Source organism: Myotis lucifugus, unplaced genomic scaffold, assembly GCF_000147115.1.
Source record: "Myotis lucifugus unplaced genomic scaffold, Myoluc2.0 scaffold_320, whole genome shotgun sequence".
Taxonomy (NCBI): domain Eukaryota; kingdom Metazoa; phylum Chordata; class Mammalia; order Chiroptera; family Vespertilionidae; genus Myotis; species Myotis lucifugus.
The window spans coordinates 1,059,529-1,084,371 of record NW_005871368.1 but is presented as its reverse complement, the minus strand read 5'-3'; the positions used below and the strand labels follow the sequence as shown (position 1 = coordinate 1,084,371).

Sequence of the window (24,843 nt, the reverse complement as noted above, 5' to 3'; positions counted from 1 at the left end):
AATCTAACAAAAATATGTAAGGCCTTCATAAAGAAAACTAAAAAAGTGTCTGAGACATTAAAAACACACAAAACAACCAAATTCTAGAAATAAATATAGAAATCACATCCATGAATGGGAAGGAGCAAAAATGTTAAAATACCAATTTTTACCAAATTAATATATAAATTCAATATAATTAAAAATAAAATATTAACAGGGTTTTTGTTGTTGTTATTAGAACTTAAATGCCAATCCTAAAATTCATATGGGATATTTAAGGATTAAATTCTTAAAAACATACTGCTGCGAGAAAGAAGCCACGCATAAAGATTGTATACACTATGATTCTCCTTCTGTAAATGAATGGATCTGAACTACACATCGAGTGGGAAAACCATGAAGCCAAGCATGAAGGTAACCACATGTCCCAGGAGAGCAGCCACGGGAGGGATGAGCCTTGGGGGCGGGAAGTTCTTTGATCCTGTGTGGGGTTATACAGTGTGTTCACTTTATAGTGATTTGTTTGGCTTCATGACACTTGTAGTTTATGAACATTTTGGTATGGGTTACATACTACAATAAAAAGATTTAAAAATAAGGAATAAAGGATACAGAAAAGCCAAGGTAATTTTAAAGAAGCATAATAAGGCCTATTAGATTTCAAGATATGCTATAAAGTTTAAGTACTTAAAATAGTGTGGGCTCTTTGTAGAGCTACTCAAACAGGCCTAAAGGGCAAGAACACAGAAGTAGACTCTTAAGTACAGGGCACTTGGTATACAGCAGAAATGGGTAAACCAGAGGGAAAAGGATACATGAGCTACATGTAAGGATAAAGACAAACAAGGCTCCCTTCCTGACACCATACATCTCAACTCCCAATGGATTAGGGACACAAATACAGTGTAATTTATAAAACTGTAAATGTTTCTGCACAAAATACAGGAGGAACATCTTTTTGGCAATGGGATGGGGAAGGATTTTTAAATAAAACACAGAAGGCACAAACTAAAAAAGAAAACATACTTTCATTTACTTTATAATTTAAAAGTTACAGTATGCCAAACATTACCATAAATGAAGTGAAAAGACAAGCAAGAGTCTGAGAAAAGGTACTTAGAATATTTGTAGTCTACAAAGGTAGTGTTCAGAACATATAACTCTGTTCATTTATAAGAAAAAGATAATCAACCCAATTTAAAAAGCAGACAAAATGGCAATTCCAGTAGAGGAAATTCAAGTGGCCAACAAATACATGAAAAGATGTTTGTTCTCAGCTGTTTTTAGGGAAATACAATATAAAATGAATAATGTTAAATATAACAATATACAAGATTTTTTAATTTTTGGCAAAAATTGAAAAATCGTGTATCAAGTTTTGGTGAGGATGAGAACTGAGAACTCACACAGTCCTCGGGGAAGGGGAGTGCCACTGGAGAGCAACTTGACAACACAGTCCTCCCTCTGCTCCTGTAGGAGGATTGGGTCCAGGACACTTGAAGATTGCAAAATCTGAGAATGTTCAAGTCCCATAGAAAAAATAGTGTAGGATTGGCACATAACCTATATTTGCATACAGGCCACGTTGGGTATGCCTACACGTCATTTCATTCTTGTGGATTCAGTGTAGTGCTCAACAATGTTTTGATTTTCAGAACATTCTAAGACCTACCTTTCTTTCTTCCTTCCTTCCCTGCCTCCTCCTCCTCCTTCTTCCTCTCTCTCTCTCTCTCCCTCTCTCTCTCTCCCTCTTTTTACTTATTTATATTTTTGGTCTGTGGTTGGTTGCATCTGCAGATGCAAAACCCATGGATACAGAGGGCTGAGGGCCAACTGCACCTAGAAGAGCTGGAATTATGCTTTAGGGAATATTCAACTGCAATGCTATCTGTAACAGCTAAGAAATGGAAATGTGTCCCCTGTAGAGAAATGGCTAAACAGTGGTTTAGTCATCTAATGGAAGACTAAATAGGACTTAAAGTAAACTCAGTGTACATCTACTAATAAGTTTTTAGAAAGGTACCATCTACACTAATAAAAGAGAAACATGGTAATTAGCGTACGACCGCTATCCTTCCCATAGGCTAATTAGAGAGATATGCAAATTAATCACCAGCCAAGATGGCGGTTAACCGCCAACAAAGATGGTGGTTAATTTGCATATGTAGGCACAATGCAGGGAGGCGAAAGGGAAAGCATGGAAGAAGCCCCCTGCCACTGACAGTTATCGGAAATCCAGGCTGCAGCTGCAGGTCGCCGCTGCCCAGGCCTGAGACGTTAGGCCCGGGCAGGGGCAGAGCCCGAGATCCCGGGGCGGCTGCAGCTGGGGGGGTCCCCTGCCCGGGCCTAATGCCTCGGCCCAGAGGCGTTAGTTCTGGGCAGGGGCGGCTGCGGCTGCGGGTTGCCGCTGCCCGGGCCTAACGCCTCAGCCAGAGGCATTAGGCTTGGGCAGGGGCGGTGCCAGCGATCATGGGGAGCAGGGGCAGAGTCGCTGATGGTGGGAGCTTGGGGTCCCCTGCCCAGGCCTAATGCCTTGGCCACAGGCGTTAGGCCTGGTAAGGGGTGGAGCAGGAGGTCCCTTGGAGAGCTGTGGGACCCCTGCCCAGGCCTAATGCCTGGGTGAGAGGATTAGGGCGGAGCCGTCAATCGCAGGGAGCAGGGACCGAGTTGGCGATGGTGGGGTGCTGGGGGTCCCTTGCCCAGGCCTAATGCCTTGGACAGAGGTGATAGGCCTGAGCATGGGCAGAGCCAGTGATCGTGAGCAGGGGCGGTGTGGGCGATCGTAGGGAGCTGGGGGTGATCGTAGGGAGCTGCCCACCCTGATCTGGGACACCCTTCAGGGCAAACCAGCTGGCTCCCACCCGTGCACCAGGCTTCTATCCTATATAATAAAAGGGTAATGTGCACATGCAATTTTTTTTTCCAAATATATTTTATTGATTTTTTACAGAGAGGAAGGGAGAGGGATAGAGAGTTAGAAACATCGATGAGAGTGAAACTTCGATCAGCTGCCTCCTGCACACCCCCTACTGGGGATGTGTACGCAACCAGAGTACATGCCCTTGACGAGAATCGAACCTGGGACCCTTCAGTCCACAGGCCGACGATCTATCCACTGAGCCAAACCCGTTAGGGCGGTAATGTGCAAATTGACCCTAACAGCAGAACGACTGGGAATGACTGGTCACTATGACACATACTGACCACCAGGGGGCAGATGCTCAATGCAGGAGCTGCCCCCTGGTAGTCAGTGTACTCCCACAGGGGGAGCTCTGCTCAGCCACAAGCCAGGCTGACGGCATCACAGAGGCGATGGTGGGAGCCTCTCCTGCCTCCTCAGCAGCTCTATGGATGTTCAACTGCAGCTTCGGCCCACTGGCAAGTGGACATCCTCCAAGGGATGTATCACTGCCAGCTTAGGCATAATCCCCCGGGGAGCAGGCCTAAGCCAGCAGGTGGACATCCCCCGAGGGGTCCCAGACTGCGAGAGGGCACAGGCTGGGCTGAGGGACCCCAGAGTGCACAAATTTTTGTGCACCGGGCCTCTAGTCCTATATAACAAAAGGGTAATATGCAAATTGACCCTAATGGCAGAATAACCAGAACGACCGCTGACCAGTCACTATGAGGCGCACTGACCACCTCTCGGTCCCTTTCCCTGGCTGGCAGGCTCCCTCTGTTCGATGGTAAACGGGGAACCAGGGGTAAGTGGCTGGGAACGCAGGCAGTGCCTTGCCAAAGCTTCCGCCCCACCAGTCGCACCACACACAGAGGGCGACTTGCGGCGGGGGGTGGGAGCGGGACTGGCAAGCGGGTGGTAACGGCCAACCTCTTGGTTCCTCCCCCTGGCTGGCAGACTCCGATTGCCCGATGGCGAACAGGGACTGGGGGTGGGTGGCAGCGGGTGGCGGGGCTGGCTGCGGGCAGCCAGGGAAGATGGCCCTGATCACAGGCCACGCCTAGGAACCATACCTGCGCATGAATTTCATGTGCTGGGCCTCTAGTATATATATTATATTCATCTTTTTACAAAATTTCAAAACACAAAATCAAGTATTTTCTGTTTATGGGCACATATGAGTACAGATCCAAGGACAGTGGTTTCTTCAACAGCAGGATGAGGGGTGAGAGGGAAGAGGAGGTGTGTGTGAAGTAGAACTACCTATAACAAATATACCTTTTTAAAAAAAGAGAGAGGAGTAAATATGGCCCCAAAAAGTATAAATAAACTGGAAGTGAGAAAGTAGAAATTCCTTTTCTGAAGTTCTGGGTAGGGAGAAAAACAGAAAATGGAACTGTAAAATGGCAACAAAATATGAAAAAAAGTGATCAGAACAGTGAGATTTGAATTAAATAAAAAATTAAATGTTTTCATTTTCATCTCAAGGTATGAATGTAACCATGATTGTGAACATGTCCATTTATCCCTTTAGTTCTGTTTGTTTTTAATTTCATGTATTTGGAAACTGTTCATGTATGTGGAAGCTATTGGCATATATACCATTATAACTGACCCTTTTATCGTAACAAAATATATCTTTGTTTTTAGTAATACTCATATAGAAACCTACTCTGGTCTGATATTAACATGGCCATTTAAGCTGTTTCCATGATTTATCTTTCTTCATCCTTTTACTTTCAATCCTTCTTCTGTCTGTGTTCAAAGTGTGTCTTATAGATAGCACATAACAGTTTCATGTTTAAAATCTAGTCTGACAATCACTGCCTTTTGATTGAAGTGATTAGGTATTTATATTTAAAATTCTTATCTTGATATAGTTGGTTTTGCTATTTGATTTCTATTTGTCTTATCTGTTTTTTTATTCTTCGTTCCCCCTCTTCTATTTTAAAAACATTTTTTGTGTTAAATATTTTAAATTTGTTTTTTAGTAATATCAAGGCATTTTTTTCTTGTGTTTGCTTTAGGGAATTACAAAATGCATCTTTAATTTGTCACAATGTGCCTAGAGTTGATACTGAATTACTTTAAGTAAAATATATTGTAAGAATATAATTCCATTTAACTGATGTGCTACTATTTTGTCTTACATATTATACCTATATACATAATAAATCCATCAACACAGTGCTATTTTTTGCTTTATGCAATTATGTCTTTTAAATAAATTAGGAAAAAATAATTAAAAAGCATAGCTGCTGCTGTACTTACAGAGTTCACAATTTAGCCCTGGCCAGTGTACACCAAAAGGTTGTGGGTTTGATTCCTGGTCAGGATGTGAGAAGGAAGCAACTAATTGATGTTTTTCTCTCTTTCTCCCTTTCTCTCTCTAAAATCAATTTTTAAAAAAAGTTCACAGTTTAGTAGAGGTTCTTAATTTTTTTTGGGGGGGTGGGGGAGGATAGGTTATAGATTTCCTCAAGAAACTGATGAAGGTTAAAAATTATCCCTTCTCTGCCCATATCTACCCCTGCCCCCACCATCATCTATATACTTACAAAATGTGCATTCAATTTTAGTCAGACTATATCCTATGAAGAATTAGAATATCCTATCCAGTAATAAACAAATATATTACTGCAACTTCTGGCAGGGATAAAACAGGGCTTTGGTGCTCATTTGCTTATATTTCGATCCTAAAAGCTGCTTCCCACTTGAATGTACACTCTGGAAGGGGAAGAATTTTGGTTGGTTTTGATCACTATTTGGCCTCTGTGCCTAGAACAGCAGAACAGCAGAACAGCACCTGGCACATATTAACTCCCCCATGTGTATTTGCTGGGAGAATAGCAAGTGAATAAATGCTCCACAAAGATAAATATGTTATCTTAGGTATTTTAAAGGGAAATTGGAACGTTGCCTGGAGACACACTGTTTTGATCCTAAGTTTATACTTTCCCATATGACAAAAAGGTAGTGTTCACCTGTCTATGCCTCTGGTACCCCAGGAGGACCTCAAGTCGTGAAATAAATGAACTGCTATTGTAAAATGTTTTAGGTACTCACAAAGTATTAAAGTAGAACGAGCTTAAAGAGTTTACCTTTCTATAAATATTTATAATCACACCATCTTATTCAATGAGAAGATGGGATAAGAATATTAAATTTTATCTGTTATATCTCATTACTACCAAAAGCTTCGAGATAGTATCAATTACTATATTCTACCTTACATTCACATATTACTTTTTACTTTCATTTCTACTATTTCATAAACCCTTATCATAGTGGGAGTTCTGAATGAGAGTTTTCTAGAAATTCAAAGTTTGTGAAAAAAGAGGCTTTAAATATAGACCATCTGCTCCGATTTGCATGTCATGCTAGGAGGAGCTCTCAGGAAGGGGGTCTGGCAGGCCTTCAGTGCTGGGAAGCCCATGATCCAGCTGAGAGGCCAGGACAAGGGAAGCAGCAGTGGCAGTGGCCAGGGACAGGCAGGAGTCAGGTTTAGGACGACGAGACACAATGAAAAGGAACAAGCGGCACGTGTCTGGGAAGGCCAGCTGGCCCTGGAACCAGAACATCTAGCAGCAGGGATCAGGAATCCTGCCCCCCCCTTGGGAAAGTGGGCCCAGGGGGCGGGCAACCAGGACTAGAAAGTGTCATGCGCCATGTGCAACTGAAAGCCTGGGCCAAAGAGCAAGGCCACAGCTCTGGGTTAGAGCTAGGCGCTCCCCATAAGCCAACAGGAGAAACTATTACTGCACAAATCTCACTGAGAATGTAAAACAAGGGAATTGTTTTCTTTTAGGCCAATAATAAAAGTGGACATCAATCACACACTTACTCCAGATTATCAGTCCTTTTAGACAGGGAATCATGAAATATTGCTCCTCAGGCAAATAAAGAAGTTAATTTGCTGGGTAGAAAACATGCAAAACACTCTTAATTATAGACAGCAAACCTCACTGTCCTCTCATCTTGTTCAGTATTAGTGTGAAACCACAGCAAGCAAAGATGAGAAATCATGACCTGACAATGACTCCAGGTGTTTGTTGATCTCTTTCTCCAGCCAAGTGTGGCTGAACAAAAGCCCACAGAGCAAACTGCACTGCATTTGCAGGGTCCTTGCGTGCCACGGCTCCAACATTCAAGAAACCTATCATCTAATGGCCTATTAGGACAAACACAAGGGGTTGTTTCCCCAAGGGGCAAAGTAATGCCTTCTCAAGACAGGGAGGAGCCAAGGGAATAAATGCTCCCTCATACATGGACCCTTTTATACAGATTTCATTTGCACTCAAGTCCTGAGGAAACCAGATCCACTGAGGCCTCATTTATTTATTCAACACATACTTACTGAACATCTATCATATCCCAGGTTGTGTTCTAAACACTGGGATGCAGCAGGAGCAAAAGAAAGAAAATCCCTGCTCTTATGGACCTTACATTTTCCTATCACTCTTCTTCAAGGGAAATCCTAAGAAAGAAGAAAGGAACATTGGAATATGTAGGCAAATTAGGAATGCCTGACGCTATTTCTGCCATTTGTGGTGAATTATGAAATGATTCTGTTCATGGCAAACAGGATCATATGGCTTTAGCACTTACTGAAAGAGTCTTACTATCTTGTTCTTTGTCAAGTTCAAAAGTGACCCAGATGAACTCCCTATAGCTCTCTTATCTCTTTCAATATAATTTGAAGTATCCAATTAAAACACTGAACATCCTTCTGAATCTTGGGTACCTGAGTTGGAAGAGGGACAAATTTTAGACTAATCACAGACTATTTGTTCCTAACAAATTATCTTAGAAAGCTGCTCTAAGCTTTCTGTTTTGGGAAATTATGTATCAGGAAGATTTGGTTAACTGCATAAAGCAGAAAACTGCAAATAACAGTGGCTTATATACAACAGAAGCTTATTTCTCCCTCATGTTGAAAAAAGGTCCAACTATCTTAATTGCATTCCAGGCAGTAGGAAGAAAATAAGGAAGCACAAAAGAATAAAAGGCTACTACTGTAAGGGGCCTTCCCAGAAGTCTCACCAATATGTAAGTTTACAGCCTACTGGCCAAGATTTAGTGTGATGGCTATACCTAGATGCAAAGAAAACTCGGAAATAAGATGATGGTTCTGTTTCTAAGAAAAAACGCACAGGGAGACAACTCAAGTCTCTAGCATATGAATTAAGCCTTAATTTGGTACTTTTTAATATCTCTTTTAACAAGGAGACCATCCCCCTTTAAAATTATATTCATTTTAATAAGCTGATTCAACAAACTAAAAATTAAGAGGAAAATATGTTTATATTGAAACTTGTTTCTTACATTAGACTAAAAAATAATATACTAAAAATGAGTGTGAAGATCTAAAACAACTTGCATTTATGAGACTAAATTCAGTGGTGGGAAACTCAATGCTTTCTAAGACAAGTAACAAGGCAAGGATGTCCATTCACCACTTTTATTTAACACTGTACTACAGGTCCTACCTAGTGCAGTAAGGCAAGAAAAATAAAAGGCACAGGTTAGAAAGGAAGGAGTAAATATATGAGCAAAACATTTCCTGATAACATGGTATGTAGAAAACCCTAAGGAATTCACAGAAAAGCTATCAGAAATAATAAGATTGAGCAAATTGCAGGATATAATAGCAATATATAGATCAATTTAATTGCTATATGCTAGCAACAAACAACTGGAACAAAAATTACATAAACAAGTTCCACTTAAAATAGTATCAAGTCCACAAACCCTTTGGAATACATTTAATGAAAGAGTGCCTGTGGGCATATTTTAAAGTCATCACAATGGCAATCCTTCCACTGATCTATAGTTTTGATGCAATCGCAAGCAAAGTCTATAGTTTTGATGCAATCGCAAGCAAAGTCTTACTGTTTTTTTTTTCCTTTTCTAAAGAAATTACAAGCTGATTTAGTGGATAGAGCATCAGCCTGTGGACTGAAGGATCCCAGGTTTGATTCTGGCCAAGGGCACATGCCTGGGTTCTGGCCAAGGGCACATGCCTGGGTTGTGAGCTCGATCCCCAGTGATTCTCTCTCATCATTGATGTTTCTATCTCTCTCTCTCTCTCCCTGACCTGGGCCCCAGCCAGGGAAGAGCCTGAAACCTAGGTACATGCCCTTGGTCAGAATTGAACCCAGATCCTGTGGTAGGCAGGCCGAGGCATTATCTACTGAGCCAAACCGGCTAGGGCAGGATATGATATTTCTTAGCCCCTTCAGCAGCAGACCTTCGTTTTTTCTCCAGGAGTGAGGTAGAAAAACCCTACATCACCTTCTTGGATTCTTATTACCCAAGTTACTAAGACTATTACCAGTGGCATACAGGGAGCTTAGCCAATGAGCAGTCAGAAAAGGTGTTTCCTCTGTAGTTCACACGGATCGCCGGCTTGGCCCCCCGCCCAGGTCTGACACCTCTGGCTCAGGCATCAGGCCTGGGCAGGGGATCCCCATCTCCCCCCCATCACTGGCTTCACCCCCCCACCCAGGCCTAACGCCTCTGGCCCAGGCTTTAGGCTTGGGAAGGGGCCCCCTGCAGCTCCGATGGCTGGCTCTGCCCCTGCCCAGGAGCCCCCTGGCTCAGGCCCTTCCTATGCTGCTCAGGGCCCACACGGGGCCTCCCTTGGAGTGACCTGGGTGCCGATGATGTTCCCGGGACCCAGGCCACTGGGCGCCTGTGTATGCAAATTAACCGCCATCTTTGTTGGGTTAATTTGCATACTCTCCTGATTGGCTGGTGAGCATAGCGGAGGGATGGTCAATTTACGTGTTTGTCTATTATTAGGTAAGATTGTGACATAAAGAAGATCAGGGGTTAAATGGGGAGGGCTGTTGGGTGAGAGGACAGAGAGCAAAAGGAATAAAAAAAATGTTCAGGGTGAGGGGACAATTTTCTATCCTGATGTGGTGGTGGTTATACAACTGTATACAATTACAAAAATTCATCAAATCGTACCCTTAAAATTGGTGAATTTTATTGTATGTAAATAAAACTTTCATAAACAGAAAAAAAAATTTTTTTTCATAAAAAAGCAAATGTGAAGATCTAGAAAGATCTGGACATTTCTAGACATATTAATCTTTTAAATTCTATAAAAGAGGCAAGATTTTAGCAGACTAAAAACAATCTTTACCAACAAAAACTTCTGATACCTTGAAAACATTTCCAGCTAACATAAACTAACATGAGGAGACTTTTTGATAAGCTATGCTATTGTTTATAAATAACGCGTATACTCCAAATAACATGTATTTATTTTACCACAGTCCTTTCCTATATATTATTATCAAGATAGAAGAGAAATATCAACACAATCAGCCCCAAAGAGAAAGAAACATTAGACACATTTTTAAAAAATCAGTTTAAAGAGATTAGTTCAAGGCTTTCCATCTAGGTAGGAAAACAATGTGAAGACCCCTGGGGAAATGCTCTATGCTGCAATTTACATGATCATCTACCAGTAACCATCTAAAACTAAAAAGGATGGCTGTTTTCTTGACAACCTCTTCTCTGTCTTTATTTCTTTTTCCTTTGACCAACAGCACTACTGAACTAGCTAAATATATTTTAAATTATCCTTTAAACTTTCTCAAAGCCATTCTTTACTTTCTTTTTCTTATACACGACAATGAGAGAAACACTGTTGAGTTTGTTGAAGGTAAGGTTTGAGCTGCGTCTTTAATCCATTAGAAGGAGGACCAGTTAAATATCTTGATGAACTTAGGAGAGAAAGTATAGCTAAAAGTAGAGGCTGCCAATGGGACAAAGTTTTCTTGGATATTGGTTGGCCCACAAAATTCATATGGAAAGCTGCAGAAAGCTTTCATTGACATGTGTCTTTCAGCACCTCTGCGTGCTTTTAAAATTTCTTCATATCCAGGATCTCTCTCCAGAATCCTATCTCCACTGATGATCAACAGGGCCTCATCTCACTGGTATAGCAAAGGGAAGATCTAAGAACAGCTTTGTACATAAGTGTCTTGAAGTTGAAGCAGACATGGATGAGAGCCTTGAAAATTGCACTGTAGCCCTAACTGGTTTGGCTCAGTGGATAGAGCGTCCGCCTGCAGACTCAAGGGTCCCAGGTTCGATTCCGGTCAAGGGCATGTACTTTGGCTGCAGGCACATCCCCAGTGGGGAGTGTGCAGGAGGCACCTGATCGGTGTTTCTCTCTCATCGATGTTTCTAACTCTCTATCCTTCTCCCTTCCTCTCTGTAAAAAATCAATAAAATATATTTAAAAAAAAGAAAGAAAATTGCACTGGACCAGGATGAGAGCACTTGGCCTTTGGTCCTGGCTCTATCACCTATCAGTTGTGCAACCTGATCTTTAAAATGGGAAGACCCAGTTCTCTACCTCTGTAGAGATGGAGTCAAGAACCTAGGAAGGCAGCACACCTTGAAAGCATCCTGACAATCACAAAGTATCACAGTGTTTTATAAAACAGAGATTATTTTGATAATATTGAATTTTGAAACTCAACAATTATGTATAGAATGTAGACAAAATGCCAGACATTGTGCTAGGGATTATAAGAAATAATGTCTAACTCCTAAACTGGAGGACAGGGCTGACTCAGAAAAAACTTCAGAGTCGGGACTTAAATGAATATAATTTTTTTCTTGGAAAAGAAGGGACCTAATGATGAAAGAAGAATAGAGTTGAAAGAAACTGCATGTGGCTATGCAAAGCTATCTCTTAAGAGCATAGACACTAAAGCTAGGGAATCTGCATTTGAATCCTGTCTCCACTACTTATCATCATATATTCTTGGCAAATTACTTAAGTTCTCTGTGCCCCAGTTTCTTCATCTATAAAATGGGGATAGCAGTCCCTATATCATCAGCCTTTTGTGAGAACTAATTAAGATAATATTTCTAAAGTGCTTAGAAAAAAGCTATCTTAGTCTGCTTCTTCTAGGTTATATTGTATAACAAATTATCCCAAATTTCAGTAGCTTATCACAAAGATTTATTTCTTGCTCATCTTACATGTTGACCACAGCCCTGCTGCATGTGTCTTCTTCACTCTGGGATCTGGGCTTCTATCTGGCACAAGGTTTTCTCATGGCAAAGGGAACAGAACAATGGTGGAACCATGCAATGCCTCTTAAAACATCTGCTTAGAAAGCATTCATTCCTGCTGCCATTTTTGTGTCTAATTTAAGTCATGGAGTAAAGCTTGATACTAATGGGGCATGCAGAAGACCTGTATGGAGGGACTCAGGAGAGGGGGGCATATTTTGAACAAACAAAAGTATTTGAAAAAATAACATAATCCATCACAAATGCCTGGTATGTATTGTGTTTGTTAAAGAAAGTGGTTGCACAATGGCACAGAATCCTGATATAGGACAAGATGTTTGGGAACAGTAAAACATTCAGGGTCACTAAATCATATGTATGGTACACAGAGGTGAGAGAGGTACCTGAAGAGGCCACATTTAGAAAGAATTTGAAAGGAGGCTAGGTTTTTGACTTCAGGTTAAAGATGTGTTGCAGTAATAAAAGTGTTTATGGCTATATTTTATAAGGCACTCTGTGCCAGTTTTATCAAGACATTGGTGTAACTTCATTTGTTTTCATTAAACATTTAAAAATCAAAGTCTACTAGTCACTCCCTTCCTTTGTAATCCCTGTCTAATAAAACATTCCTTGTCAGCCCTGGATTGGGTTGCAATTGCCTTGATAAGGCAGAGGACAGGTTTCTCTCAGTAGGCCAGGATAGGGGAAGGGGACTTGGAGAAGAAGGAAAGGGGGGGGGAGTAGACAGAAAGTATGAGTGAATCAATGTTAGGGAGGAGGTACAATGTACTGATAAGCACTTGATTCAGGGTTGGCTTTATATATACTATTTAGTTATAAGAAGGTGAAAGCAATCTCTAAATATGAATGTTTTCTAATATCTTCACAAGCTCAACCAACCTCACAACTCTAAACAGCCTTGACTTCCTTCTGCAGCGTTTGTCCTCATTTTCAATGAACTGCTAGAAATAATCTCAATCCCTAAAATTCAACTGAAACCCCTGGGCATCAGATGTGTTATCTGACCTGCTACACTGTACCCTTCTTTGCTCAACCTGGAGAAGAAATGTAAGGGAAGAAAGGATAAGTAACAGAAGAAAAGGAAGCATGAAGAGAAGAGAAAGACATGAAAAGCAAGGGAAGGCACAGAGGACCTAACATCCCATTCTCATTCACCAAGGGAGCTCCAAAACTTACTCCAAAGTAGTTCAGATTTCCACAGACTATGCTAGTCCTTAATGTGATACCTTGACTTGGAAAGCCAATCAACATAAGGTTCTGTTTGGTGCTTTTTCTTTTACAGACACCACAGGACAATGTTTTATTTTGTTGTCTGTAAAACTACTGTGGGGGGTAGAGAGAAAAGCAAATCACAGCCTACAAATGAGCCATTCTGACTCCTTCAAAACTGCTCATTTTCCCCTTCTCCTTCTCTGATTACAAACCTTAGTAAGACTTCTATAATCTTGCACCATCACAAAGTTTTTTGTTTGTAAAGCTTGAAAGATCCCCACTACCTACAGAAAAAATACAAATTCTGACCACATTCAAAGTCCTCTAGGTAATCTGGTATCAATCTATGTTTCTAATTTCATTTGGTAGGACAGATTTTTTTTCACACTAAGGGTGCTTAATCACAAGAAATAAAAGTCTAAAATATTGTACAAAACAGGTACAAACACAGGAAATGGGCAGAACGTAAAGGGATATACTGAAGGGGAGAAGCCTGGAGTCTGAGAAATACAGGCCTGTTTGTTAATTCACTCAACTATCTTGAAAGAAAACCGAATGATGAGAAATATGTGAATTGTAAGAAAAGAAAATCTGCAGAAGCAGGCCCTTTCTGTTTTAATCATGCCAAAATCAGCTCAGACTTCAGTTTTTGAGAATTAGGGTACATCCCAGTGGCAATGACTCACTATTATGATTCATAAAAATGGTAGAAAATGAAGAAGTGCAGACATAGTGCAGACAAAGTCTCACTGCAGAACCACAAACAGAACTTATTTATAAAGTTCAATAAGTAAGAAATATTTTCTCAAAGGAAAAAAGTATTAATGTGTAACAAGATTAGTGACTAAAATATATATAAAAGAGCACCTATATTTTTGAAGGTCTCTCACCAAAGACATTAAGAACAGTTAAACATCATGGTGAGAATATGAGGGAAGTAGGTGTATACTAACGTTTTTAAATTTCTTGCTTAAATGGAAATATTTCACTTGGCTGCTACAGCCAAGCTTTCCAATCACAATTTTGCAACGTTTCATGAAAACAGTCGTATTTTAAATATTAAATGTTGGTATTAAAAACCAGAATTGCCAATGAGTGCAACATAAAAACAATGTAACATAAAAACATGTTATTAGTGATACATGTGAATAATCTCAAAGTAATCTTTAAGCAAAACTGAGTGCCCTTACCTTTCCTAAAGGAAAGGTAGCAGCTGGAATCTCTGCTGGAGTGACAGCTGTCCTAGGCAAACTAATTTATTACCACTCCCGGTAAGTTAACCACTATTTTCCCCTCTCAACCCAGGAAAAAATTTAATCCTTATTTCTTTCTGTGATACCACTGAAGACAGAGTGTTGGATCACACCTAGTAAAATATGACACTGATGCAATTTATCAACCTCCTCCTCTTTTAATCAGTGGGGCATTTTAAAGTTATTTATGATTATTTAAGAATAACTGACACAAGGAGCAAGAAAAACTAGCCTAACCCAAGTAATCCACCAATAACTAAAGAAAATAAGCTAAATTCAAAGCTGGCAGCTTTCCAGAAAACATGAGTAAAGTTTTTGGTTTCTATGACAGCAGATAACATATGACTTACGTTTTACACAAATGTCTTTTTTTAAAAAAAGCTTTCTCTCAAAAAAGCAACACATAATTGCCAGATTGAAATAAAATTACTTCCTTAACACAGACAGTATGTTAAGAGAATTAATGGCTATAATGCTAAAAGGCGAAATTCCATCAACAGGTTTTCTAACATTCCCCCCAAACACTGAATACCATCTGTGCATTTCTTTTTGGTAGTAAGAATTTTATTTTATTTTTAGTATTTTATTTAGCGTTAAAACCAAAAAAAGGAAGTCACTTGATATACATGGGGAGAGGAGAAGTCACGTTGAGCAACAGACATCTGGGACAAGCTGTGGCTTTGTGAATCTTAGACTTTGATCCTATAATCATTGGTGTGTAAACCAAATATTCACAAATAATTTTAATATCCTTTATAATTATCCTTACCTAAGTATAGCATATTATATTAAATATTTCATAATACAATGTATTTTCCTGAAAAAAAAGTCAGAAATATTCATTAAGTTCTTAACAATCACTGATATTATGGTACATCATGAAGAAAAACTGGGTCTGATTTTTTTCACTAATATTAATCATTTGAAATAAACATTGTATCATCTGATTATGGTGGAATAATAATAAACAAGGCTGATATGAAGATTTATCAGATTTGTGTTCATGGTGAGAGGTCAGTAATATTGGCTGAATTAATTACTGTAAAAAGTGAAGATTCATTTGGCTCAGAAGTATTTATTAATAGTGGGATTATTTAAATGCTAAATTTATCTGGAAATTACATTCTAAATGCTGTGTAATTCTATTTATTCTTCTGAAACAAGGGAATTTTATGTTAAAAATTTGTTAAACTTCTGATTCTTAAAAAAATTAAAATAGCACCTTATTACCTGTTAAGCATGTGTACTGAAAAAAAACCTGTGCCTTCACATGTGTATTTTAGATTTTAAAAGGATTAAAAGAGATGAAAAATGCAACTGCCAATTCTAGAGTATTGAATGTCACAAAATTAAACTATCTGAGGTGTCAGCTAGCTCTTAATTTAAACCAGGAGTCTGAAACAGAATTAAAGAAAGACAATGAGATGTTTTAAAACTGAATCACATAATGAGTTATTAAAGAAGTATTTGGATAATGAGAACAAATCAATCAATAGTAAATTAACACGATAAAATAGCATACAATATGTTACTTCACAAATTCTTGAATGTTTTAGAAAAATATCCAAAACAGGAGTGAAACCATCACTACTAAGAGAAACAAAATGTATCATGAACGAAATAGTAAATTCTCATGCTGCTTTAATGATGAAAGCAATGAGCTATCTATTTTCACAGGCTAGTTAAGTAGCTGTCAATCAAACTAGTAGTTCAAGTGGAATGACATTAGACTAGGGAGAGCCTGGCAATTGTGCCCATGGACTCATTCTGATGTCAGGCTGTCTCTAAGTCACCACAAGTCTTAAGAATACCAGGTGGCTCAGATGGTTCAAAGACCTCACAGTGGAGTTCAGTGCTGTGGTCCTAAAGCAAGTCAGGTATCTGGTATCTTATGGAGAGGGAAACAAAGTGACTTCAATACCCAGAATTTTGCCTGGAAACTGTGGAGAATGAAGGATTAAGTTGTATATGAAAAGAACAAACACAAAGGAATAATACACAGAGCATAAAGGAAGGAGAGAAGTGAGCAGGCTTAAAATAATGACACATAGCCCAAAATACCATTCATCGGAAAACCAGTTATAGTGATAAATCACTTAAAGTGAAAATGTCTATAGTAGACTGCATAGTTATTTCCAAAGGTCTCTTTGATGTCTATATATTAGTATGAATCCATTTTGTAATCTTATTTGATGTTTCCAAGAAAGAAATTAAAACTATATTCCATATAGTTATAAACTTATATTTATATAAATTTGAGGGTTCAAATTTAAGTCATGGATGAAAAGTAAAGTTGAATTTCATGTTCTAGATGTCTCTTTAAATACCTCATAAGTAGAGTTTAAGACAAATGCAGCATGGGGATGGACGAGGTGAAGACATTCTAGCAAAAAGAATGAGGACACCACCCCAATCCTCAGGCTCATTCACTTCTCCCTCTCTGGCCGCATACCCCAATGAATCTTTTGTCAGTTCCAATCCACCTGACTTTCCACTTGGCCTTGTTTTTTTCCTTTGCATGACAAAGTCTCTTAACAAAACAAGAAGAATACCTCTTCTTATTTTTAGTAAACCCAACTTCTTCATTTTCTTTTTCTGTCATTTCTTTCCTACTATGAGTTCAACTACTAATGTAATTTTAAAATAACACTGACAATAAACTCAGCTAAAACTTGCATCAAAGTTACCTTGAAAACTAAGACAAACAGGCCTCCTTCACCTCAATTGTCCATGTAATCAGCCTTTTTTTTTTATCACTAAGGAAGTAGCATTGAGACAGAACCCAATATGGTTAAAAAATGTTGGAGAAAACTGAATATGACCAATAATCTAAATATGACATTTTCCCTAAAGTTTATTCAGAAAAGAGAGGGAATAGGGAGGGGAAGGAATCACACTTACAAGTCCACTTATGGCTACAATCCAGATGTAGGAACCAGAGGTGAAAAGCTATAAAAGAAAAAAAAGGCAACTAAAAATTAAATTCAACTGCCAGTCACAGCATACTAATGTTTACATAATTATAATCATAACCATTTATGTTAAGAATTACTTATATATCATAATATAAACAAATAGAAAATTAATAAATATCAATTCCATTATTTAAAAGAAAATAATATATATTAATTTTTCTCTTTTTTAACCAAGACCTCCACTCTTCACAGCTAAAATGCATTGGTTGAACCTGGCCCACTCCCATGCAAAGAAAAATAAGTAAAATTCATGCATATTCTCATTTACAAATGTAGATTAGTTAAGTAAAATACCACATATAAAGGAATTATTAGAATTAACGATATAAAAATATGTAGTCACCATCCAATGTTTGATGTTAAATGATATGCAATATTAGCTCACATAATTTTCTCATTTTAATTTCTCATCACAGCTACTCTAAATTTAGATGGGAAGATCTCAAGTATATAGGTCCATGTTCAATGCTACTCTGTGTAACTGTTGATATTCTCATCCCAGTTCCTCCAAGGAACAGCAAACTAAGTAGTGATAATCAAAGTTAATTAATGGCAAAAGTAATTAGAATTAAGCCTCATGAAATCTCTCTCCCTTTGCTTTCTAAATCATTTACATCCAAGTGTTGTGCTCAGGGTTAAAAAAAAAAAGTCATAAGACATTTAAAAGGATTCCTGCAAGAAAGTAAAGATTTGTAATCTAGTGTTTGTTCACGTTTAGATCTTTAGATCAGGAATTTAAGTACTTCTGCTCAGAGAGAAAAAGCAGGATACCCAGGTTCATTGCTGACACTGTGCTGGATGGAAACCTCAAAGTTCTACACATTTATACCAAGATACATGGGAAAAAAAGATACATAGAAAGAAGACAGACACAAAGGTAAACAATGACAAAGCACAAGTCAAAGGCCGCTGACACGCTCTGCGCTTGCTAGCTTAAGTAGAAATGAACGTTGGTTGCTACTTTAAATTTAATCCCTTGATCTAAAATTTAATCCTTTGATCTACCACGAATCATTTTTCAGTTTAAATGACTGGTAGTAACAAGGATGAGAATTATTCTATTTAAAAGAAAATATTTTTCTGTAGTTTTCTTCTAAAAATATAAAGAATTATAAAATAGTTAACACTTTCATAGCACTTCTGTGCCAAGTTGTGATCTTAATGCTTTTCATACATTAAACTTACTGAATCCTCCTTATCACCCTGAGTGGTAAGTCCTATTATTAACTCTATATTACCCATGAGAAAACGGAGAGGTTAAGTAATTTGCTCAAGGTCAAAGAGCTGGTGGGTGGTGGAGCTGTGAGTATATACCGCAGTGGTCTGGCTCAACAGCCCTGTGCTTATGACAGCTCCATTGTACTATGGCTCATACATGAGAAAGATGAATGTATCATTAATTCTGTTAATAAAAAATTATTTCCTTTGGACTCTTCAACCCCTCATTATATTGCATTTTTAGTCCCAACTGGGTCTCTGCATGTTTTGACAGTGTGTATATTTTCTGATTCCTTAACTACAGGTTATCACAATTCACTTCATTTCATCCTCCCCATCCCTAGCATATGGCATTACATGACTGTCTCCCAAGCCATTTGATATTTAAATAACTCTTCACAAACATTTTTGTTCTTCTGATAATGATTAAAGTCTTCGTTCATCAAATGTCTGTGGCTTCAAGAAGCTGTGGTGTGGAAGACAGAAAGGAACAGAAACATGTGCAAAGATTTAGAGGGGAGTGAGGAAGAGAGGAAATAAGAACTTTGAGAAGAAGGGGTTGATACTCACTTCCAGGGAGGGGTGGGAGTTGATACTGGATAGGCAAGAAGAACCCTGATACCATTCATGTTAAGGACTTTAGAGTTTATCAAAAAGTCACTAAGGCATCTCCACCTCTACTTTCTGATACCAACTTCTACCTCACCAAAAAAACAAAACAAACAAAAAAGCACAAAATAATTTCAGAACACCAAAGGTGGTAGCTAGAGAGACATAAATTATTAATTAGTAAGAACCAATGGACTTAGTTCTTATTATCTGTTCAGATTACCCTAAACACTCAATACTATGATCTCTAATCTTTCAAATGACCCGGTAAGCTAGATATTATCCCCAGTTTACATATGGGAAAATGGGGGCTCAGAAAAGGTGATAGACAAAGCAAATAATTATCAGAGCAAGTAATTAAACCAAGTCACTTTGGCTCCAAAGACTTTACACAATGCTCCACTGAATTTCTACTCCATAATTAATAAAACAATGTTTTTTACCCTCAAAGATGGTCTATAACATTAGAGTTGGAAGGAACTATAGAGTCAACATGAGGCTCAGAAGACTTCTATGACTTGACCCAAGTCACAGGCTAGTGAGTGACACATTAGAACTAGAACTTGGGTTTCCCGCCCCAGGTCCAGGGCTCACTTCTACCACTGCTTTCTGCCTTCTGACGTAACATCATAAAAAAGAAAAAGAAAAACACCCCAAAACATGTCACAGCAAATCCTAGTAACTGCAGAAATAAGCTATTACGTTATATGAATATTAGGAAGGATAGGAAGACTGTAACACTATGCAGGTTGAGAGATGAGGAATAAACACATTTCATGAGAAACGGTTGTAAAAGTGATCAAAAGAACACCCACCCCAGATGAGCCATTGATAACAGATGAGAGCAGACTAGAGAAGTTAGAGGAAATGCTAAAGGTTAAAAGGGGAGGGAGGAGGGCATTTTACAGAGACACTACTATCCGGTTTGATATATGTGGGAAAAGGAATGTTATGAGTATTAACAGTGGATCAAAAGGCCAAGCTACACATGGTACCACAGAAAATAGCATAATAAAAGTTTTATATCAAAAGCTGTGAGTGCAAGAAAAGTGACAAGTACTACTATTACAGGTAGAAAACTGAAAATCATAGGTATCAATGGGCCTGGAGCCCAGAAGAGAGTAATCAATATTTTGTGAATATTGGTAATAATAACTTTTTTCAATTTAAGTCAAATAATAAGTACCCTAATGGTCTTCATTTCAAACCATTTAGCAGGTGGTGGCATTGCTGTCATGCCTATGTGACATAGAAGTTGTAAAGCTGATAAAGCAAAGCCCAACACTTGAGTTGGTAAAGCATATCTAGTTTCTTCTTCAGAGTTTTATTTGTGACACCATATTCAATAAATTAATTTTGACAGTGATTTTCCACTTTCCATCTTTTGACTCTTCTCATTTGTTTCCACTTCATACTATGATTTTGAGAAAATACTTATACGCAACTGTACAATTAAAATATTTTCCACTGATACGAATTACAGTGAAAGCTCTTATCAGATTCTAAAAGCTATGAAAGTATTCTAGTACCTTATATACCTTGATGTTCTCATTCTGTAACACTTCCTTTGAACATTTGATATAGATCATAAAGCCAAACTTATGGGAAAAAAAACATTGTTTTCAAGGAGATCAAATGAGAAAAAGACCAAAAAAAGAAAAGAAAAAAAAGAAGAAAAAAAAAATCTGGTTAAAGAAATGTGAACATAAAAATGCATACTATACCTGCAGTCCCAATATATAAATCAATGTCTTGTTTGTGATGGACAACGGGCCCAGAATATGTGCCACTTGGACTCTCGGTATGGAGCAGTAAAATGGTACAAACAGAGCAAACACAGGTGCCAGGCTATGCAAACAAATAAAGAAAAATCACTATAGTATAACACTCCATTTAAAAATACCAATGGCTAATATGTATTTGATGTAGCACTGCCTATAATTTTACTTCAGTATGAAAGCATGATCTTAGATACACATACACAATTTGCCTTCTAAATGTGTATCATATCTGAAATAATTTGCACTGTATATAACATTCTTTAAATTTATCCTTGTCAACTATCCCAAAACTATTGCAAAAAGGTGGTTTACATCTACTAATTGTCAGGCATTGTGAGAAAATGTAAAGTTGGTCCTATGATTCTTCCCATGAATTACTTAAAATCTAATGAAAGAAAAACCAAAAGCAATACACATTATAATGTGTCGTGGTTAAGTCCAAAAGCTTCACTTCAGACTTTGTCCATATATCACCACAGCACTTGACATCCCTTTCACTCCTGCCCCCTACCTTCCTCAAATTCCTTCCTCATTTTGTCTTAAACATTGTTTCTTGCTGGTCTCCCTATGTTTCTTCTACCACTCTTATACCCTCTCTAAGGCTCCCTTATAGTCTTTTCTTCTTGCTCCAGTCTTTCCTTGTATAATCACAAGCCTCCATGGCTAGAATTAAGAAAATGAAGTGAGTCCCAGACTGTCTGCCTGTCCCCTCACCTGGGTTATAAAACTCAATTTGATACCCTCACCTGGACATATTAAAAAGTCACAAACCATGAGACTTAAAAGTCTTTGCTCTAATCCATTTCTTAACATTGTTAACAGTATTTTCTTCCCAAAACACAACTCCGATCATGCCACACACCTATTTAAAACCCTTTCTTTCACAGACCCCCAGTATCCAAAGAAGAAAGTGAAATATTAGCATGAAATAGCAAAGCCCTCCAATTCCAGTGTAGTTTCCCACAACTGAGTCTTCTCTGTTCCCCTAACCTGGCCCCTCCCTCTCATTCCCATCCCCCACAGATGTTCCCTGGGCACACTAGGCCCTTATTCATTAACATGGGTTATTCTTTCAACCTAAATGTCCTTCTCACTTTCCTGTTGAGTTCACTCAACTCTTTTCAGCGATTTCTCCAGTTCCTCTTGGTGGTGAGTAGCTCTCTTCTTTGCCCTCAAAGCTACCCCAGTTTCACTGTTTCAATAATCACCTGGGCACTCTGTAAGAGGCAGTAGGACAGGTATAGGAGCTCCATCTATATCTATGAGTAAAAAGCAGTCGCTGACCTCAAGGAATTAGCTCCAGGATCGCAAACTCATATTCTTACAAGGGCTAGGCAGACAACAAGAGTGAGTTTGGACACACACTAGCACCCATTCTCCATTAAACACTTGGCTTAATTACTCTGTCAATTTTTTATTTTCCCAGTTTTGGGGGTGAGTGGCATCAGTATAAAGAACTATTTCTTTACCATAAGAAAACACAAGAAATATTCTTCACTTCCACAAAGAAATGTCCTCACTACACTTTTTGTAGAAACACAGGACTCTCTTGGCCTCTTGTACATTAGCTCATCATTGATAGAGATTGGGTTATTTAAAAAAATCATTCACTGTTCTCTCAATTCTAATATTAAAAACAAAACAAAAGCAAATGTATACTGCAAATGTGACTAATGGCAGCAGCATCAACAGGCATACACAACAAATGCTGGGAAAACCCCAAGCAGTAAACACCCAAGGTTCAGACACTGGGTCAGGTCTGGAGACACAAAGATGCATAAGATGCAGCCTCTCGAAATCTTGTGAGGAGGAGGACAGGGATAGGGCAGCAGAGGTATGTAGACGGCACAACGGATCTGTTATGAATGCCTCACTCATCTGGTCCGCCTTCTAGACTGAGCATACCCCATGGCAGGGAAGGAAATGCATCCCTTGGTCCTCCCAGCATCTGGCACAGTGCTTGACAGAGCATAGGAGCTCATTAAATTAGGGGCAATGAAATTAGCCTTATTCTTGAACAGTTGTATGATACAGACTTGAACTATATAGGTTCTTTAAAAACTACCATTACATTATTAATTCTGTGAGAAAGCACCATGTTCTATTTAGTGTTGCATCCTCCCCTAGTGCCTAATATAGACCCTTATTATTTGTTGGATTAAAATAAATTAACAAAGCAATTTTAATAAGCAGAGACTTATTTAAACTGTTGTTCTCAATTCTACACAAAAGAACTGTTTGGTCTCTCCCTCCCTACCCTCCCCCTTTCCCCCTCAATTCAAATCATCTGAACTCAAACACAGTTGACTAAGCAGCTATGCATTCTTTTCATTAAAAAATATAAATCAGCCATTCCTGGACTTAAAATCCTCCAGTGATTCCCCACCGTTAAGTAAAAGCCAAAGTCAGGCCTGTGTCCCACCTCAAACCTGATCTTCTACTACTTGGTCTCCCTACCACTCACTCTCGCTTATCCAGACACATGGGACCAGGGTGCACCTCACTCAAGCAGGACTAGGCATATGCGTGTGCATGCGCTCTCTCCTCCTGGCCAACTTCACACAGATAAGGACATCACTTACTCCCCTCCACCCTCCATGTCTTTACTCAAATAACACATTCTCAGAAAAGCCCTCCCCAACCCCCCACTCCAGACTGCAGCCCCTGCCACACCTCACAGCCCCATCCCCACTGGGCATGCTCTATTTCCCTTTCCCCATAGCGCCTATAACTGGCTACTCTGCTATGTGACTTGTTTCTCATCTGTCTCGCTGACTAGAATGGAAGCTCCACGAGGGCAGGGATTGCTGTCAGTTTTTTTCGCTGCTTTACCCCCACAATCTAGAACATTGCCTGGCACAAAATAGTTGCTCAATAAATATTCACGAATAAATGAATTTCTCTTTAAAATTGTAAAACCATACAGCAGAATTTGCCTTTTGCTTAAAAAAAAGCGACCCTTTCCTTGTTTTATTGTTTTTAATAGGATTAAATACATGGTTTCATATATACGCTCAAAACATGGCCTGTTGGTCTCTTGGCAATAATAAGAGAACTCTATGTTGGCTGCATTTGAGATCTCTCATCACAGAACATGTTCTTTAAGTTATATAAATTCTTCTGTTTACATTCAGCAATAAAGCGTAAATAGTGATGTTATAATGAAAAATCTGAAGCAGAGTTCTTGTTTGAAGTTATATTTCAATGTAAAATAAAAAAATATGGATGGGAATTTTAATGACCACAGTTTATATCTTATATACCAACAGAAGTTTTAAAATTCCTTAGAAGTTATTAATCACTGTGTAGTTTTCAATTATGACTAAATACCAGACCACATACACCCATAATTCAAAAGCACACATTTCATACCATGGTCATATAGGTTGTTTTGTAGAAATTTTCCATTGCTATTTCTATACACACAGACTTCACAAAATATCATGCTATTAGTCATTGGCCAGTTTTTCTTTTCCTTATTTTATGACAACATCTGTTCTTTATACTGTCAACAATGAATTCAATTTGACCTTTTTCACGTTGTGAATAGCTAAGTTCTGGAAGCCCTATCTGGCTTAAGCATGTGAGGCTAAAGTATAGAAAAGAGGAAAACAGGTTATAAAGAGTCCATTCACTTTTCCATTAATATTTTGTTATCTACTATATACTCACAACCATACTCAACAGAACAAACAGAAACAGTGCAGGTCACAAATGTCTACCTTTCCTCTTATACAGAAAAGGATGTTTATATATAAGAAAAAGTTGTACTTTTATAGTACAACTAAAAAAATCCTGGTCACTCTCAACAACAATAAAAATAAGGTTTGTGAACTCATGAAATTATC

The 24,843-nt window shown here is 38.6% G+C and overlaps 1 protein-coding gene across 1 annotated transcript in view; it reads right to left on the bottom strand.

Annotated features, from left to right (window-relative positions):
• The window catches only part of UBAC2 (UBA domain containing 2), a 144,785-nt gene that overhangs the window by 7,005 nt on the left and 112,937 nt on the right, over positions 1-24,843 (bottom strand). Inside the window, 3 exon segments of the mRNA XM_023764199.1 lie at positions 7,563-7,625; positions 17,314-17,361; positions 20,939-21,062. Coding sequence (XP_023619967.1) covers positions 7,563-7,625; positions 17,314-17,361; positions 20,939-21,062 — 235 coding nt within the window.